General features: G+C 36.8%; 2 protein-coding genes across 3 annotated transcripts; one reads left to right on the forward strand and one right to left on the reverse strand.

Moving 5' to 3' along the window:
• The first annotated feature begins 2,896 nt into the window (after window positions 1-2,896).
• LOC110683599 (nicalin-1-like) lies at window positions 2,897-13,810 on the forward strand. 2 transcript variants are annotated; one of them, XM_021859997.1, is made up of 14 exons: window positions 2,897-3,387; window positions 3,575-3,738; window positions 4,099-4,202; window positions 4,619-4,685; window positions 5,408-5,500; window positions 5,585-5,749; window positions 5,985-6,125; window positions 6,218-6,295; window positions 6,691-6,803; window positions 6,880-6,940; window positions 8,064-8,231; window positions 12,473-12,574; window positions 12,690-12,779; window positions 12,909-13,810. In XM_021859997.1, exons 1-14 carry the CDS (start codon window positions 3,117-3,119, stop codon window positions 12,969-12,971), a joined length of 1,680 nt encoding a protein of 559 aa, XP_021715689.1. In that variant the 5' UTR covers window positions 2,897-3,116; the 3' UTR covers window positions 12,972-13,810. The 2 variants fall into 2 exon arrangements, with proteins under 2 accessions (XP_021715689.1, XP_021715690.1); XM_021859998.1 differs by having other exon boundaries at window positions 2,902-3,387; window positions 3,578-3,738.
• A 263-nt stretch (window positions 13,811-14,073) lies between these two features.
• LOC110683600 (mRNA-decapping enzyme-like protein) lies at window positions 14,074-18,482 on the reverse strand. The gene is made up of 8 exons (XM_021859999.1): window positions 17,915-18,482; window positions 17,801-17,841; window positions 17,658-17,707; window positions 17,042-17,186; window positions 16,847-16,903; window positions 15,493-15,619; window positions 14,914-15,384; window positions 14,074-14,295 (listed from the first exon to the last, which is right to left on the reverse strand). The coding sequence occupies exons 1-8, from the start codon at window positions 18,071-18,073 to the stop codon at window positions 14,239-14,241; spliced, it is 1,107 nt and encodes a 368-aa protein (XP_021715691.1). The 5' UTR covers window positions 18,074-18,482; the 3' UTR covers window positions 14,074-14,238.
• Between the last annotated feature and the right edge of the window lie 410 nt (window positions 18,483-18,892).

Below are 18,892 nucleotides of genomic sequence, written 5' to 3' on the forward strand. Positions count from 1 at the left end.
TTATTAAAATCATGATAATTTTGAAAATTGACAACTGATTAGTGGAAACACTTTTTTCTTGTTTCTTGTGTTTTGCTTTTTGGTTTTCAAAAAAACAGAATACTGAAAACCACAAATAATGCCAAACAAGCACTAAATTTTCAATTCAATTTTGTTTTAAATATATAACATACTCCATCTTTTATTATGTGGAAGAGAATATTTGGGGGAAAAATAAGTATTTAATTTAACTTAAGGGATCAAACTATTGTGATATATAATTTTTTTAGAGAATTTTTAAATAAAATCTAATCATACCTCTATTTCATATTATTGGAACTTTGAAATATTTTATATTACGAATAATACCCCAAAGTTTCTGTAAAAAAAAAATAAAAAATGCAAATAATATGAAATGGAGAATTGTTAAAATTCTTTGTTACACAAGTTTTGTTCTCATTGTCTTAAAATAAAAGTTTTACAACAATGGAAAATAAAAACAAAAACAAATCTTTCTTATGTAATATTTACATCTACCAAAAGCAAATTAGGTAAAATGGCACATGAAAAAAAAAAAAAACTTTTTTCAATTCTTTATACTTCGTATTGTATTAGTAATTACCGTGCGTTCGCACGGAACCTAAACTAGTTCAATCATAAATTAGAGTCCAATTTTTGTTCTAAAATGAACGATTTAAGGTGACTTGTTTTATGTGTCAAATTGAGGCAAATTTAAATAAGCAAAACTCCACATTTCCATTGAAATGAACTAAAAATGATCATTGGGCGGTCGGGTTGGGCCGAAGCTAAAAATTAAGTCCATTTCTTGGGGCAGGCCGGGTAGAGCCAAGCTTTGTGGCGAATTTTTTGTGCCCAAACCCACCCAAAACGGTCGGGCCGTGTGGCCTTTTCAGACCATTTTTTAAGCGGACCTAAAAAAACAACTAAATATACATAAAAACGCATTCCTAATTTTTTTGGACCGGGCTAGGGCCGAAAAATTCTGCCCAAAATCGGGCAGGGTTGGGCCGGGCTAACCTTGACCACTTTAAAATGAACTCCATTCCTCCCCAAAATCACTAGAAATCTCACCCCCAACAAAACCACCTTTAAAACCACTTGAAAAACCCACTCTCGAAACCTTGGCTTAAGTTTATGGGCTTTAGGCAGGTGTGTTGGATTTTGAGGAGGTTTTGAAGGGAGGTTATGAGATTTTCAAGTGGGTTGATGTGGAGTGGTGGGGATGAGGAGACAGTTGTGATAGTGAAGAAGAGAGATGAGGGGATAGTGGGCCACTGGTGTAGTAAAGAGGTGTGAAGAGAAATGGGCTGACTAATTATGGTCCTGTTTTGTAATTAGCTAGTAGCTTATTTGACTAACTGGTTATATTGGCTAGTTTGCCTAGCTGGTTATAAATAACTAATTGTGTAAAAATGTTTGGTAAATAGCTGTTTATTGTTAGTTGTTTTAGTGTATTTAAAAACCAAAAGGAAAAATTGCCCGCAATAATCCGACCTTTTGCCCGTCCGCTAGAAATAATCCCACCTTTGGATTATTTTTTAATAATCCCACTTTTACCCCTAATCCGCTTCTAATGGTCCCAGGTGACCAGTTAATTTTTTTTTTTGGGTGTGAAATACACGTGTCACTATACAATTTGACCAAAAATTTTAATAAAAAAATGAAAAATAAATCCATCCAGCCACCCCTCCACCAGCCCCAGTCACCCCTAAGCCACACCACTTCAACCACCACCATCCCCACCTGAGCGTTACTCACCACCATCCCCACCTGAATGCAACCCACCAAACCGCAACGCCACTCCCAACCGACGCCGACCGGAACCAACCAACCCCAAAACTCTTTCGAAACCCACCAACCCCATGCCCATTCGAAACCCCACCCAAACCCAAAGCCACCACTGCCACGAAACCAGACCCCAGCCAACCGAACAAGACCCCAACCAAGCCGATGTTAAGGGACGGGGAGGGGGTTGGGATCGGGATGGGGAAGGGGTTTTCGAGGGTAGGGGGATGCCGGAATTCGGGAAAGGGAGAGGTCGACGCGGTCAGAGGGGGCATGGGAGTTGGAAAATCCGAAATTGGGGACGGGGAGGGGGTTGGGATCGGGATGGGGATGCCGGAATTCGGGAAAGGGGGAGGTTGCCGCGCCGGGTTGGTGGCTGGGGAGGTCGGCGGGCTGGGATAGGTGGCAGGGGAGGTGGTTTGGCTGGTGGGTGGTTTTATTATTAATTAATTGTTTTTTTTATCTTTTTTTTTTATTTTATTATTTGGACTAATCGGGTGTCGACACGTGTTAAGTGACTTGCTACAACAAGTTAAGTTACCGGTTGGAACCATTTAAAAAGATCGGGGGGTAAAGGTGGGATTATTAAAAAATAATCCAAAGGTGGGATTATTTTCGGCGGACGGCCCAAAGGTGGGATTATTCCGGGCAATTTTTCCAAACCAAAAAGCTAATTTTTCAATAAGCTAATTTGAAAAAACTCTTATAATGAACTATTTCTAAAATAGCTTTTCAAAAATCTCTTTTAATAAGCTATTTACCAACACCCATATTATCTTATTTGAATGATCAAACCTCTAATAGAGCAAAATAAGCTAAAAACTCTCTAAAAAGATTTATAGTTTTATACCAAATAAAAACATATATTGGATTAGTCCAAATAATAAGTGTGTTTTCACAATTTTAATTTTTTTTTTAATATTGGATTTATGTTGTTTATAAAATGTATTGGGTATAAGATAAGTACTTAAAAAACAACATTAACATATATCCAATAGTAAGTTAATACTAACATTGAGAATCCACACTTACAACCATTTGAGATAAATTTCCTAACATTGAGAACCCACACTAATGATAATTTACTTATAAGGATTAGGTTAACCTGTGAGGTATTTTGACCTGGTAGATTTATCTACCAGAAAAAGAAAAAGTAAAAGAAAAAGAAAAAAAAAGAAACGGAGAAGTTGTACTCGTCTACTCCACTACTTTGCAACTAACGAAGTGTTCCAGCAGTTTGGGCTAAGAATAGATCAAAGTAAAGTCAAGGGACGAGACGAAGCACAGAAACCCTAAGATTTGAATCTGTGTATCTGGATCTCCATCTAGTAATGGAGAGGCGGGGAGAGTGTAAACTTGAGATATTAAGCTCAGTGATCGCACTGTGTTTCGTGGTGCTAGCCTGCGTTGAGCTCGGAGATGCCGCCACCGCTGTCGACGTATACCGTCTCATTCAGTACGATCTCGCCGGGGCACCTTTTGGATCTCGTATTGCTAATCTTAATCATCACGCTGGCTCATCTCTCACCGCTCCCAATGCGGATCTCTCCCGCACTGTTGTCATCATTCCAATTGCCGACCTTAATGTTTCCTCCGTTAAAGGTTTATCAATTTGCTCTTAGTTTGACCTCGTCTCGTGTTGTGTCCTGTCGTGTCATGTCATGTACCAAATGATATGATATCATAGTCCTATGATGGTTTTATAATTAACTTTGCTTCTTTGGCTGTTAAGTGCTTTTAACTCAACCTTTATTGAATCGCGCATTGTTTTTATATACTCAATTCTAAGCAGATTACATTGACCGGAAACAGCCCCTGGGCGGTCTGTTGTTTTTGCTGCCTTCAATTTTCCGTTCCGAAGATAAGGAAAGCAAACAGGATGCTGATCACAACTCCGAAACGAGAGACAAATTGGCGCTGTTGGAAAGGTTGCTGGTGCATGCCAACATACCTGTGAGTTCACAAATTATCATCACTCTCATTGTTGTGCATATGATCACGGATGTTTTAAATGATTATACTCTATATGTATACTATAATCATACATGCCTATATTAATCTGCACTTTTAAAGAATAGTTTTAGATTTTTTTCGCATTTATGTATACTATAATCATACATGCCTATATTCATCTGCACTTTTAAAGAATAGTTTTAGATTTTTTTCGCATTTGGGCTTACTAAATGCTGGCAATATGTTTCTGAATACTGAGATTTTAATGGCATCTATGTTTCTGTTTTACTATAAGTGCAAAGGAAAAAGTAATAATTAATCACCCAATCTTCCAGAGCTTATTAGTTTCATTTTATGCAGTATCCTGTCTATTTTGCCTTTGAGGATGAGCACATCAAGGCTGTGCTGGCTGATGTTAAACGAAATGATGTGATTGGCCAGCCTGCCACAGCAACTACTGGCGGGTGAGTCTATTGTTCTTCTGCTGTGCCTTTCTTTTGAAGCTCCTTTTCCAGCAAGTAGGTTTAGGGGACCCTGCTCTGGACGCTGATCCTTTTAGTGTAGTATTAAATTTGCCATTTTCACTGAATTATTCCTATCAAGTAATTATAGCTTTACTATATTGAAAACCTGCCTGTTGTATAGTTTTTTTTGCATAATTTAATTTTCTTTCGGTGCTTTGTAGATATTTTATTTGCTGTCTTTAAACATGGGAAAACCGTTCCTTTTTACTGCTTGATAATTTGGTGATTTACATTCACGGATGCCTTTTTATTTTCTTTTCTTTCCAAGAACCAGAATTCTTACTCTTCCTCCACCTTTCTCTTTGTTATCTAGTCAAATATCTCCTGAGCCGTTGCCTTTTGACGGAATATTTCAGGTACAAGCTTGTTGTTTCAACATCGGAAGCAAGGAAGGTTTCTTCTCCGAGCATTACAAACATTCAGGTAAACTCCTAGGTTGCTAAGTTATATTGCGATCTTCTTTCAGTTCTACAGTCAACATTTTTCCAAGATTTATTGATTACGTAACATTCTCTAACATTATCTATGGGCTGTTCTGGTCTCCTGTGTACGTCTTTTTCATGCAAGCAGTTGTTTTTTACCTGTTTAAGACTTTTTTGAAATGTACCTTGTAGCCTACTTATTTTACCAATTGCTCTTTCTTGTGAAAGCTTATCTATCTGATGAAACATGACATCTGAAAAATGACTTGGATATGTTGATTTTATGCTGTCGAATTATCTAAGTTGTGTTTAGTTTGATTTAAAATGTTTTCATGGAAAATGATTTTCCCATTTCCCCTCATTTTCTTTTGTTTATTTCATGAAGAGGAAAACAATTTTCAATGGTGGAAAATTACACTTCAATGGTGGAAAACATTTTCCTTTACAAAAGAAGGAAAACCACATTTTCCTCCCTCATATTTACCTCCTTTTTACTTTCCTCTCAAATATCCTCACCTTTCCACCCCTATATTTTTATTTTAATTTCTCTATACTTTTTTTGTAAGGAAACAAACAAAAGGAAAACTGATATGCAATATTCCTTGAAATTATGTGTTCTATGAAAATCATTTTTCATTGAAAATGTGTTGCATCGAATCTAATGGAGCCTAAAGCTTGCATATTCTTAATTATTATATTGCTAAATAGTTCTTGGTGCTGCAGGGATGGTTGCCAGGATTGAAGCTGGAAGGAGATTCCAACCAAATCCCAACAATTGCTATAGTTGCACCTTATGATACATTTGGGGCTGCACCAGTGAGTACTATGATAGTCATATATGAAACTTTCGAATGCTCATCTAGTGTCCTCTTTGAAGACCTCTTAACTTATTTTTGACAGACACTGTCAGTGGGTAGTGACAGTAATGGAAGTGGTGTTGTGGCACTTTTGGAAATTGCACGACTATTTTCAGCCTTGTACTCAAACCCAAAAACAAGAGGAAGATACAACTTACTTTTTGGGCTGACCTCTGGTGGACCTTACAACTATAATGGTACTCAAAAGGTACTTTAGTTTGGTGATCATATCTTCCATAAAATTCTCTTTCTAGTTCCAAAATCACTCTCGTTTCCGTTTTAGCAACTCTGGTATCTTCTGAGCATCAACATTTGCCTTTATGTTGACTGCTTGAATCTCTGTCTCTCCTCATCACGTATTCCATAATTCAAATTCTTTTGTTTATGTGTCAAAAGCTTCAGTTGTCTGAACATTAATCTTGGTCTTCGATCTAAATTGGCAGTGGCTCCGGAGCTTAGACCAACGTATGCGTGAGAGTATTGATTATGCTATTTGTTTGAATAGTATTGGCTCATGGGACAATGAATTGTGGCTTCATGTGTCGAAACCTCCAGAGAATGCTTACGTAAAGCAAATTTTCAAAGTAAGTACATTGAGTTTTAAGCATGGCATTAAGCTAAAATCTTATTTAATTCTGCTGCATGTCTTAGTGCTTGAAATTCCTCCTTTTTGTAGGATTTTTCTGATGTTGCTGGAGAATTGGGGGTTAAGGTTGGTTTGAAGCACAAGAAAATAAACATCTCAAATCCTCGAGTAAGTTGGTTTGCTAAAATTTCATATCTAATAATAAGGATGTACCTGGGATTTTATAAAATTAGAAACTCCCATTCTGTATGGGCTTTGGCTGCTTTGAATTGTCTGTTGTAATAATATTGAATGAGCTTTACGGAATTCACAGTCAAAAGGTTCTGGAGTGGTGAAAAAAATTTGACAATTTTTTTTCTTAGGCCTGTGTTAATATGGATGGTAATTAAACAGAATAATATTGTCAATTTTTAGTTTCAGTCAAGGTTTTTACTAGGTCACATCAGATTATTCACACAATGGGTCAAAAAGCCAGTTAACTAGGGATATGTCCCTAGGTTATCCTTTCTGAGTCAGTGCCTAGACTCGTTGTTGAACGGCTTGAACCTCTTATCTTGCTGTAGGTAGCTTGGGAGCACGAACAATTTTCAAGGCTCAGAGTGACAGCAGCCACGCTTTCAGAACTCTCCTCTGCACCTGAATTTCTGGAGAATTTTGGGGGTCTTTCTGATAACAGGTAACTCCACCTTCCTGAAATATGATCTGTCCATTCTGAAAGTGGTCCCCTTCTATAATTGCTGATTGTTGTACAGGCATTTGGTTAATGAAACTGCTGTAATCAGAGGTGTCAAATTAGTGGCAGAGAGTCTTGCGGTAAGTCTATGCTTTTCAGTTAGAATTGGTGGGCTTGTAGCTCTACTTTACAGTACTTAAGTTCACCTTTGCACTAGTTTATTGATTGCCACCAAACTGGCTCTTTTGTTTGCCTGTGATATTTTGAAATAAAAGTAATGAAATTAAAGCTAGAAGACAAGTTATCCTTTTTAAAAAAAAATGCCATTTTAAGATTGGCCCCAGAAAGTCCTTACCGAGTTTCTACGAAGGAAAGAGCTTCCTCTATTTCTTTGGAAATTTCATATTTAACTTGAAACCATAATACATGATTTAACTGCCCACAAACTGCCAGAGAAGATGTTTTCCCATCTGATGACCCTGTAGACAAAGCACACACACCTCGATGATTATTTCGGCTGCTGAATTTGCAGATCATTATTTCATCAATGGTGTTGAGTCTAGAGAACAAGCCATCCACATAGGTTTTACCTTCTCCAGGACCTTAGCTATCCAAATAAAGGAGGATAAAGGAAATGTGGAAAGAGGCAGGGACTTTTTGATGGAGAGTGTCTCCAAAAGTATTTATAAATCAAATTAATTCCTGTTATTTATTTGTTTAGAAATGCATTTTGGGGGTGTTTATAATGCTAGAACGTTGTGTGGAGAATTTTGGGTCTAGAATCTTAATTATTATTCAAGTACTAGCTGCCTAACAAAGTGTTCCAATTAATGCATGTCCTCACTAAGTCTAATTACTGTAAATCTGTAATATAGTAACTCACAATCCAGTCCTTGGCGGCCAGCTTGTAACTGTTACAAACAGAAGTTGTGTAGAAATGCAGGTTGAATCAAACTTTCCCTTGTAAGAATTTGAACTAATTGTGCCGCTACGCACCTTGCCTTACTAGCTTTATTGTGATCCTCTTTTCCCTGTAAACATCAGATATGTATCAAACATTAGCTTCACGTTTGACTATTGTTAGCAATGTATTGGTTGTTTTGCCTTACTTTTCCTTTGCCTGAGGTCTAAGCTTATGGCCATCCCTATTTTTTTATAGCTAGCAGTTCTTGCTTATTTGTATTATACAAATTTATTCTTATAATATTTAGAGTGAGCACCAGCATTCTGATGTGTTTTTTTGTTTTACTTTCGCTTGAGCAGAGGCATATATATGGGCTTGAAGAAAAGAATATTCAGATCTTTGCAGAAGACAGTAGCCTAGCAGTCAATCCATCTTACATTGTGTCATGGTTAAGCCTTTTATCACGGACACCTCGAGTTGCCCCTTTCCTTCCAAAAACTGATCCATTCATTAATGCTCTTAGAAAGGTGAGCCTGCTGTTTGAGGTTTTTCTATATTTTTACTCTGAATGTGCACATGAATTTAGTCTTTTTGATGAAAAAATATCGTGATATCTAGGGTAAGCACATACTTTTAATAAGACGAACTTATCATATTCTTTTATTTCTTCACCTATATTCTAATGCAATGATTCTTGTATATTATATATCCCTGGAATTTTGCGGATTATTTAAATTAGTTTCTGTATAAATTTGTAGTAGTGGTTTCCTTCTGTTGGGCCCAGTGTTTGAAAAAGCGCGCCTTCGGCGCAAGTCGTTAGGGGCCATTTGCCTTTTGTGTTCCAGCCAAGGTGATTTTGATGAGGCGCAGCTAAGGTGCATGAAGGCGTGCCTAGGCACACTAAGGCACAGGCAGGCACAGCTTAAGGCCCACTGAGGCGCAGAACAATGCTGTATATCTGAAGTGTTTTTATTTTTATTTTTTAATGTTTATTATATGCGCTTCAATTCACAAGGCACGCCTTAGGCACAGGGAGCTCTGAAATACATTGGTGCGCCTTGAGCCTTTTTATACATGGTTGGGTTTTGAAAAGGCATCAATCAACATTTGTAAGAGCTAAGGTCTTGGCCACCTTATTGTCCTCCTTGTTGGTTTATTTTATAGATGTCATAGGTGGGAATCTGGTGATCAGTAGTATGACTTCTGAGCAGATCTTTCCATATTCCTAGCATTGACCATCAGATCTTTAAAAAACCTGATCCCAGTAGGAACTCTTGGAAGCACACCCGTGACACATCCTGTGCTATATACTAGCAGTGCCAAATAGCTGCTGCTGCTGTTTGGTCAGCCTGGGAGACTTCACCTTCTATCTTCTTGTAAGAAGGTAGCCTTAATGTTGCTGTTAATGATGCCTAAGGGAGAGAGGAAGAATCTTATTACTTACCTTATGTTACTATCATCTATATACCCAAGCATTACTTAACTTGTCTGGTTCAAATCTTCAACATTGACCTTTTATCAATTTGGAGGTATAAACGAATAGACAATCTGTTAGGGCTTGGTTTTTAGTCACAAGTAGGTTTGCTTTTCCAAATTTTTTCTTTCATGAACCTCATTTACAACACACTTCCTATTTTACCATACATAACCCCACTTACAATTAATCCTTGCAAACGGGTCGTTCGGGTCGGGTCGGGTCACTTTCGGGTCGGCAAATATTCGGGTCGGGTTCGGATCGGGTCACATTCAGATGAGCACTTCGGGTTAAGTTCAGGTCGGGTCAAGTTTGGGTTGAGTTCCTTCGGGTCGTGTCAATTTTTAGGACCAATTTTCTGGTCAATTTCTGGTCGGATTAGTTCGGGTCAGGTCAAGTTTGTATCGAGTCACAAAATAAATTCACTTTAAAAAAAAAGTTGAAAAAATAAAGTAAAATCGTTAAAAATAAAATCGTGATGAGTACCTATTACTTAGGAACGAAAGAAAGAAGCTCTAAACTAAGTAATTCACCATTTCACCCTATTCACTGCAGAATCGAGTCAGTTCGGGTCGGGTCGATTCGGGTCACTTCGGGTGTTGGGTCACATTCGGGTCAACTCCATTTTGGGTCGGGTCGGGTTAGTTTGGGTTTGGGTCAATGATTTCGGGTCGCGAGTCAAGTCATTCGGGTCGAGTCAGGATTGCTAGGTCTACTTACAATAATATCCCTTCTACTTTTTCTTAATCATCGCCCACTTGTTACTCTCTTTCTCCTACCCTCAATTATTGTTTAAAGGATCGGAGGTAGTACAAGCTTCCTCTTATTAGATGGGCAAAGGTGTAATATACGAGTTGATTTGCTGATGGAGTTTTTAAATATTCAAGACAAAATGTGATGTGCTCAAAACCAAGTATCATATATGCATGCATGCATGTGTCATATTAAATCACAAATGTGTTATATAAAAAAAAAAAATTGTAATTTTTTGCAAGTTTGCCATTTTGATATATATAACTACATATATATATATCAAATTATCAATTGAATGTTGGATATTTCCCTTCCAGCATTTATCAATTACCATTTATGCATTATTTCTTATAAATATTGAATCTATTAAAAATCACGAGAACAAGTATAATGGACAATCCAAGTGTTACGTAATAACAATAAACACATTACTGGATATTGTCATTTAATTATATCAGATGCCTAGCCCCTCTTTATAATTATTTTTTTATTTGACAAAGATCGTAAGGGATGGAGGAGGAACACTTTTGTGGATGACTCTACATAATAATCACTTTTGGTTCATGTAGCCGACCCCACTTATTGATTGACTTAATTTTGAAAAAGATGAGTGTGTAAGAGTGTGGAAAGGTAGAAGAAAAGGTGGTTATATAATTATGAACAATCCAAGTGAGTGACAATAACAAAAAGGTGGTTAAATATAAGATAAGGGTAAATAAAATAGCAAAGAGTATGGAAAGGTGTAAATAATGTTAGGAAAGATACTAAAGGAGGTTTGCCAAAAATCTACTTTGTATTTAAGTAGAAGTGAGTAGAAAAACCGCCCCCCCCCCCCCAAAAAAAAAAAAAAAAAAAAAACAAAGTAAAAAAGTCACCTAATTGAAAAGTAAGTAGAACAAAAAATTAAAACAGAGATTGTACTCCCTCCGTGCTTTTTTTTAAGTGTTACACTTACCAAATCCGGCCGTGTTAAGTGTTACACTTCCTTTTTTGGCAAAAAGCTACATTAAAATAATATATCTTTCCTCTCATGGTCCCCACCCAAACCCACTATCTTTCACAATTTTTTAATACTCCAACTACCACACTTACCTGTTATTTTATTTAAGTCAATTAAATTGCCTAAAAATATGTGCCGGTCAAAAAACACTTGAAAAAACACGGAGGGAGTATTCTTATTTCAGCTAGAAATAAAAGTGCCACCAAATGCATATCAAATTCTCTCTTTCTTTCCTTTTATTTGTCCTCTCTAATTGATGCTAGGACAAAGTTTTAGGGTTATTTATTATTAGATCAATGACATTACCATTGAGTATGAAATTAGGTCAATGACATTGCACGGGGACTATAATTATAGATGAAGTTACTAACTTTTTCATTTAATGACTCTAAAACATCTATTTAAAACTAATGAACAACTCTAAAAAACAAATATTTAAATGCAGAAAGAATTTGTGGTACGCTTATTCATTCTATGTTGTTCACAATTTTTTTTTTTTATCCACATTAAATTAGCTTCAGGTTTTGCTATAGTTTTTTTGACCCATACAAAAATCTCTAGATTTTACCCAAAGAGTCAATGTAAAAAATAATAATAAAAATAAAAATAAATGTGCTTTCAGTTATAATTTTTTTTTTTTTTTTTTTTTTTAATGTTTTTTTTTTTTAATTTTTTTTTTTATTGTTCTCTCTCTCTCATTCATTTATTGAACAGGAACACTAAACATTTTAGTAATATATTCTGATATACAACTCTATTTGCACTTGGGTTTGGCACAGCACATACTACAAAGCTCACATTTCGTGGCTGTGCCTAGTCAAGTAACCAAGGACTAGAACTAATGTGTAACACAACCCACTAGCTAGAATTAGTAGGTTTAAGTTGCTCTTAGTTACAAAACTCATTCTCTTTTACTGTTCGCTCATCTCTTTCTATCCTTTTTCTCCATGTTCATTTATTGAACAGTGAACAGGAACAGTGAGCACTACACATTTAAGTAGAGTAGTCTGATATACAACTCTATTTGCACTTGGGTTTGGCACAACACATACTATACAAAGCTCACTTATTGTAGGCTGAGCATAGTAAAGTAACCAAGGCCTAGAACTAATGTGAGAGACAACCTACTAGTTTCACTAAGCTCATTTCAGCATCGTTTCTTTGGGTTTGCCATCTAGCTCACTTTTTTTTCCCTACGAATGTACATCAGACTTTGGAATGTTTAGAGACTTTGTACATGTTTTTTGTTTCCATAGTATTTTTCAAAAACTAAAATCCCGTGACTTAGACATTTATTGATAGCAGTGATAGCTTCATAGTTGCAAACAATGTGATAGTTTCACAGTAAAGGTATTACTGCTTTACTATTTCCCTGTCAAACAGTGTACCCTTAAAATGAAGCTTTTTCTGTCAGTAGTTTGGAAACTGCTGCTATCTGGGATTTCCATCTTTGTATATATGCGTGAGGAGCATGCTATGTATTGATCTGCTGTGACATATTTGCAATAGGACCTCCCACAAATTTACTCTTCTGTTTGCAGGAACTGGCAGAGCATACAGCTGAGGTGAATGTACAACATGAGAATCTTGATGGAATTTTCACTTTCTATGATTCAGCAGAGGCCACTCTGAATATTTACCAGGTGTCATTTCTATTGTTGATGTATTGCAGCGTGCTGTGCACATGCCTAGGTTTCTATGCAAACAGTTATTTATCCTCCTTTTTACATGAAACTAAATTAATTTGGATTGCTGCAGGTGGCTAGTGTGACATTTGATTTGCTGTTATTGCTAGTTCTGGGATCATACTTGATAGTGCTATTCAGTTTCCTCGTCATTACAACCAGGGTGAGTAGCCTTACACATTTTCCACGTTGAAAAATGCATGATGATTGTCTATTTGTCTTGATAGTTGGGTCTTACAGGTTCTTTGACATAAATTCATTTTTGTTAACCTTATTGTATCTGTCCAATCAGGGCCTCGATGATCTCATCAGTTTATTTCGAAGACCACCTTCCCGGAAAGTGAAAACAGCCTAATTCTGCAAAAAGGAACTGTTGAACATCGTAAAGCTTGTTCTACACTCAAAGGCAATGATGTTTTCTTGCAGCCTAGACTGACATAACATTTTCTCCAGCCTGAACCATAAGTGCTGCTGTTGCAGATTTGCTGTTGCTGGTGCTTTCCATCTACAAATAGGAAGAGGCTGTCCATTATTGTCATTTCACAAAGAAAACTCTATATACGAGGACTTGGGTGCGTTATTCCCAAGCAAAAGTTTTGTTGTAATGACTTGAACAGCATTTGGTTTTACCGTCTACAATTTGAATACCCTCTGCTGTCTGTTCTGTTATCAATTCTTTCAGAAGGTTCCTAGTTCTTTTCCTGTCAAGGAAGCAGAAATTCAACTCTGGCTCAAGTTTGTGTCCAATGTTAACTGTACTACAGGAATAGATTGGAATCTGGTCACGACTGACGAAATGTTGATCTATAAGACGTGTTTTTCTTGGATCTTCAAAGAGGTTTGGGTATACGCTTTAAATATGGATTATAATAATTCCAGTCCTGGCCAAGTTTCTGGATAGCAAATCAAACTAGTATGACATCACAATCTGCTGTTTTTGTGCAGTTGGTGACTTCTAGAGGAGAAATGTGCATGATATTAAATATGAATGGATTTTTTTTTTTTTTTTTTCATGACAAACTTTGACCTCAAAATTTTTTTATAGCGAGAGTTTGCAATGCCGTTTAGATCTGTTATCCATCACATTCATCCTTCCCCTCCTTTTACAAGCAGTAAATTATTTTATCGTGTTGTAATATGTGAGTTGTTGCTTGTATTTACTTTTCATAAAGTAAGATTTTGTCGTTAATAATACCTTCTTGCTTGATCGAGGGAATTAATTGAATTCCAACCACATGGATATATTCCCCCATTAGACTGTGTTTGCATGGGAGCTTGTATCAACTTTACGCAGATAATTACGTTAGCAAATATACATAAGAACGACATTAAAGAGCTCTACGCAACACAATTAACTAAGATATTTCCCGTTTTTTGGAAGAGTGGAGGTGTAGGGAGGAGGCAGACCGTGAGATCATAACTAATGCATAAACAAATACGGAGTATAGAACATCAGCTTGGTAAGGTAATGTAATAAATTTGGGTAAGGTAATGTAATAAATTCAGGTAATGTAATTTACACTGCATCCATGTCCGGATGTCCCCCACCAAATCCACCTAGTCCATGAAATTGCTATACACAACACATGGGCAGGGGAGGGGAGGGGAGGAAATTGCAACTTTCAAGAGTGGTGAGCATTCAATAACGTTCGATGCACCATGTCGATAAAATGATCATCCTGTATCACAGAAGAAATTCTTTAGTGATAAAATAACATATGATTACATGATAACTAGGGCAAACTACTCTTAACATTTTAATGAATGAAAATAAACCCTGATACACAGAAAACAAATAACAAATTTAATAGCTAAATGAATATGGCGATTATCCCTTGAGCCATTGCAAATCCATTAGATAATGACTTAATACAAATAACAAATTTAATAGCTAAATGAATATGGCGATTATCCCTTGAGCCATTGCAAATCCATTAGATAATGACTTAATACAGGTAATAATTTAAGGAAATTTAGGCTCAATCTCAAACACAGAAACTTTAAAAGAGTAACGCATATCTTATTGACAAGGAAGGCTCCCAACATATCTTTAGATAGTAAAATATGACTTTACTAGATCCGAAGCCATTTGTTAATTACCAAAAATTGAAAATTTCAAATCAACATAGAAGTCAAGTAAGGCGTGGCTCTATTTTCTAACACATAACATGAAGCTAAAATTAAAAAAATAAATAAAATCTGTTACCTATAATCATAGACCTCGCTGTTGTCAAAAATAAATAAATAAAATCATAGACCTACAGCCATTCACAATCAAACACAGATTTGAAACTCACCTGAAAAAGCAACAATAGAGCTTCTCGAACCTTCTCTCTGCTTACGACTGGCCCATAATTAGAAGTGACAGCTGATGTTGGAGTTAGAGATCGGGGTGGAGTTGGGGGAGGAAAAGGTTGGTGGACTGGAGCACCACAGGGACGTTGAAGATTAGGAGGGTGCAGCGGAGCAGCAGTTGGCATAGATGAAGAAACAGGCAGCACCATCAATGGATAAGTGGCAGGAGGAAGACTGGAAAAAGAGGATGGTTTAACAAGATTTGTCAAATAACTGCTATTGTTGTTTGGCTCTGATGTATCAAGCAGAGACAGCAAAGAAGCAGATGTTAAGGTAGCATTAGATGCTATTTGTGCTGATGGAACCATTGGAGGCATATTGACTGGCCGACTAGCAAGGATGGCAGTTGCAGAAGGCTTCTGGAGTTCTCCAGTAATTGTAGAAATGGAAGGATTTCCCGTATTCATAGCTGACTGCAAACAAGAAATCAGTACCAGTCACAGAGAAACCAAATGAAATCCTTCGTTAGATTGTAAATCATTCAAATTTCCCAAGCTGAAGAGAAAAAGGCTTAGAAATACACTGAAGAAATTCACAAAGGCGGGATCATCAGGGCCATCATGAACATTTGCGGTAGTTGATGGCAAAGGCTCCAGTGGACCATCCATAACAGCCATGGTTGGTACTGCCTCTAATTCTTCAAATTCACTGCAGCAGAATATACTTGCTATAACAAACTTTAATAGAGAAGCAATATAGAGTATCATTAGTTACAGAGAATCACAAATTCACAACTATACAGTTGTTCTATTAAAGCAGGGTACATAATAATGTACACGAGGAGGGAGTGATGTAGCACAGATAATGTGCACCTTGACTTCCAGAGTTCCAGGATGTTTTCCTCTGGTTGAATCTCACCTCTTTAAAAGTCCCCAAGCCCTGAGAGAAGGTAATCAGTTGCCTTCCCCCTCAGTAAAGAATAAACGTCCACACAATCTATTTCCCTTGGCCAAAAAAAGAAAACGATACTTCTCATCATCACTATTGTCTACGTAGAAAGAGGAGAGGGTCAAGCTCATGCCTTTACTGAGGACAGAAAAGTACACCTCCATGAGAAAATGGTATATATACTTCCTTTCTTCAGTTGTTGATTATGATTCACAAGCCATAAGTTGTGGATAGGTAAGGACGGATCTAGACCGGGCCAAATATCGATATCTAAAGTTTATTCATAAATTATACTACATACATACATCCTTAAGCTAAGAAAAAGGACCACTGCCCAAAAAAAAAAAAGGTTGAGCATTGAGAAAAAAGCACAAAAAAGAGGGGAAAAAATTGTGGCCTGCTGGTTTCGATCAACGGATCTAGCTACCATCATTAATTGGGTTACGATGCATGGATAGAGCCAACCTAGCCAAGGTGTTTTGCATCCAATTATTTGCAGCTTAATTATACATAAATAATTTATAGGATCATGGGGAGGGCCATGGTCTGGGCTGGCCACCCCCTAGATCCGTCATTGTAGACAGGGTAGTACCACTTACATCTTTCAGTTTGAAGATATTTGCACCTTATGACTTAGTACAAAATGTAATATACCACTTTCTAAAAGGTAGTATCTACAGAAGGCAAGTCACCTCAGCTTGATATTATAACAAAACTAATTGATTTGACATAATCTATAAGGGTCAAGGGTCTCTGTCTGGACCTCTTTATCTCTTAGACAAACTACAATTACAAGGGAGTGGCTGAGATGGAGCCAAGTGCCCAAGATAGAAAAATGGGGTATGACACTTGCAAGTTGCAAACAATTTATGACTAGAAAAATTCCGCCAGGGGGGGGGGGGGTCCTTGCTAACTACCCTTTCACCTACCAGGACATGGTAAAATACTAATATCTGACATTAAAGCATAGATGTACATGAAATTTACCTTTTAGATGGAGATATATTGGGCTTAGTGGGCACCTTAGAATAAGCGTTAAGTATCCTGGAAGAAATAGCATAGGACATAATTCATCGTAAGATATCTTCAATGCTAATCAATTATAATATGAAGTTCTAAAACCAGTTCATGTTATTGAAGCGGTAGTTTTACTAGTTTTGGACTTAGGGACATAAAAGATACCTGTCAAATAGATTTGCCACCTCTTCACATTCACGAGCATTATAAAACCAAATACCATTTACTTCTTGTGCAGCATTGCGGTATAATAAATATGGTAACTGGATTTCATACTCAAAGTCCCCCAAAAGATTCTCTACTAGATTTTCTGCACATTTGAGTACACAGCTTCTTCAAGTTCCAAGTCATTATAAATTAACGTAATCATAAAAAGCGATTTCAAACATATCTAACATTCAATACAATCAATATCCCGCCTATCCTTCTTTCGAGGGGATAGTGGGGGATTGGGAGGGGGGTGTTGTATTTGACAATATGTCATTCAAATAAGAGGCCTTAAGTTGATTGCTTCAGCAACATGGAAATACAAAAGCTGATTCTGCTTTCAACATGTGTGAAAATTGCATCATCTACTCAAGCTTCTGCAAGTCATAATGAGGATAAAACCGTCCAAGCGGCAATTAAAGTGTATACTTTCTATGATTCATTTTATTTAACACATTTATTTAAGCACACTTGGTAATGCATATTTTCAAACCTTAACATCTTCAATTGTTGATTAAAATAATTTACACAAAGTTTATATGTATTTGAAAGAATGATTCAAAATAACTTTAACCTGTGTTTCGGCGATTCATTACAATAAATTGAAACCGAGGCTGTTTGTTCCTGAACAAAAAAACAACATAAATAATCAATGAAAAATTGTTATTCACTAAGCAAAGCAAAAATCATAATCACTCAAAAATGGCCAAAAAAAACCTTTTAACGACAAAAAGGGAGCCTTCGACATCCTTGCGACTCTGCGAATTGACAAAAGAAATAAAAAGCGAGGAAAAAAAGAGAGACAGAAAACAGAGAAAGAGAGAAGATTACCCATTGGCTGAGTTCAATGTTAAATTCATAGAACGTAACATGAGCAGCAGTAATCAGAATCTCCTCAACAGAAGGATCGATGCGCTGAAGAACCGTCAAATTAAGCAGCTTTGTGCTCTTCTGATCCAGATTTGGCATTACTTTTCCACTTTGAGCCATCTTTTGATTTCTAATGGAATCACAAAACCCTAATTTTATTTTGAATTGCAAAGCCCTAGTTTTATTTTGGGATTAAATTACACTGATGAATCATCTGCCTCTCTCTCGTTCGTTCTGTTTCGCTCCCAAAGTGCGTACTCTCTTTTAACCCAGGTTTCAGACAGTGAGACGGAGCACGCCTCAATTTATCATCTTAGTAGGTGAAATCTGTAAATCATGTTTATTACAGTACCTTAATATCACCGCCAAATTGTAAATAAATGGATAATTTTTTATGAATATTAGATACGGTCATATGGAGTATAAAGTATGAATTTCAACCCACAAACTCATGCCGACTAGACATTTTTTTAATTTATTTATTTTGAAACTTAATAAAGAAGATCTGTCATTATGAATTCATGATGATATTTGTTGTTTCGGTTGAAAACAATGGGACCTTGCCGAAGGTCCGCTGAAATGGAGAAGACTGGATTCGGTCCAAGTTGTGTTGGGCCGAAGGTTTCCTGCACAGTGAACACACGTAAACTAGCCTCGGGGGTGTTTCCGAGGAAGGCCCCTCCGATGCTAAAGTCAGTACAATGTGTAAAAGGAAGACACTATGCAAGAGAGTTTGTAGCTTGAGGCTTTTGTGTAATATTTCTGAATGCAAGAATGAGCATATGAATTGGAATATCCGTCGTTGTCTAAATTGTCCTTTGAATGTGTTAATATGATGGCTTTTATACCTCATCATACATGGAGAAGTTGGGCTTTAGCCCAATTGGCTTACTTTGTGGGCTGACCTTTGACTTTTGAGCAATTGGAGAGTTGAACCTT

This window comes from Chenopodium quinoa, unplaced genomic scaffold, assembly GCF_001683475.1.
Source record: "Chenopodium quinoa cultivar QQ74 unplaced genomic scaffold, ASM168347v1, whole genome shotgun sequence".
Classification (NCBI taxonomy): domain Eukaryota; kingdom Viridiplantae; phylum Streptophyta; class Magnoliopsida; order Caryophyllales; family Amaranthaceae; genus Chenopodium; species Chenopodium quinoa.

Excerpts from the sequence above, each read along its gene's own strand:
- LOC110683599 (XM_021859997.1), top strand. The coding sequence starts at position 3,117 with ATGGAGAGGCGGGGAGAGTGTAAACTTGAGATATTAAGCTCAGTGATC. Across the intron at positions 3,739-4,098 it reads TGGTGCATGCCAACATACCT|TATCCTGTCTATTTTGCCTT; the intron begins GTGAGTTCACAA and ends CATTTTATGCAG. Across the intron at positions 6,804-6,879 it reads GGGGGTCTTTCTGATAACAG|GCATTTGGTTAATGAAACTG; the intron begins GTAACTCCACCT and ends ATTGTTGTACAG.
- LOC110683600 (XM_021859999.1), bottom strand. The coding sequence starts at position 18,073 with ATGGCTCAAAGTGGAAAAGTAATGCCAAATCTGGATCAGAAGAGCACA. Across the intron at positions 17,187-17,657 it reads AATGAATCGCCGAAACACAG|AAAATCTAGTAGAGAATCTT; the intron begins GTTAAAGTTATT and ends TCAAATGTGCAG. Across the intron at positions 15,620-16,846 it reads AATATATCTCCATCTAAAAG|TGAATTTGAAGAATTAGAGG; the intron begins GTAAATTTCATG and ends ATTCTGCTGCAG.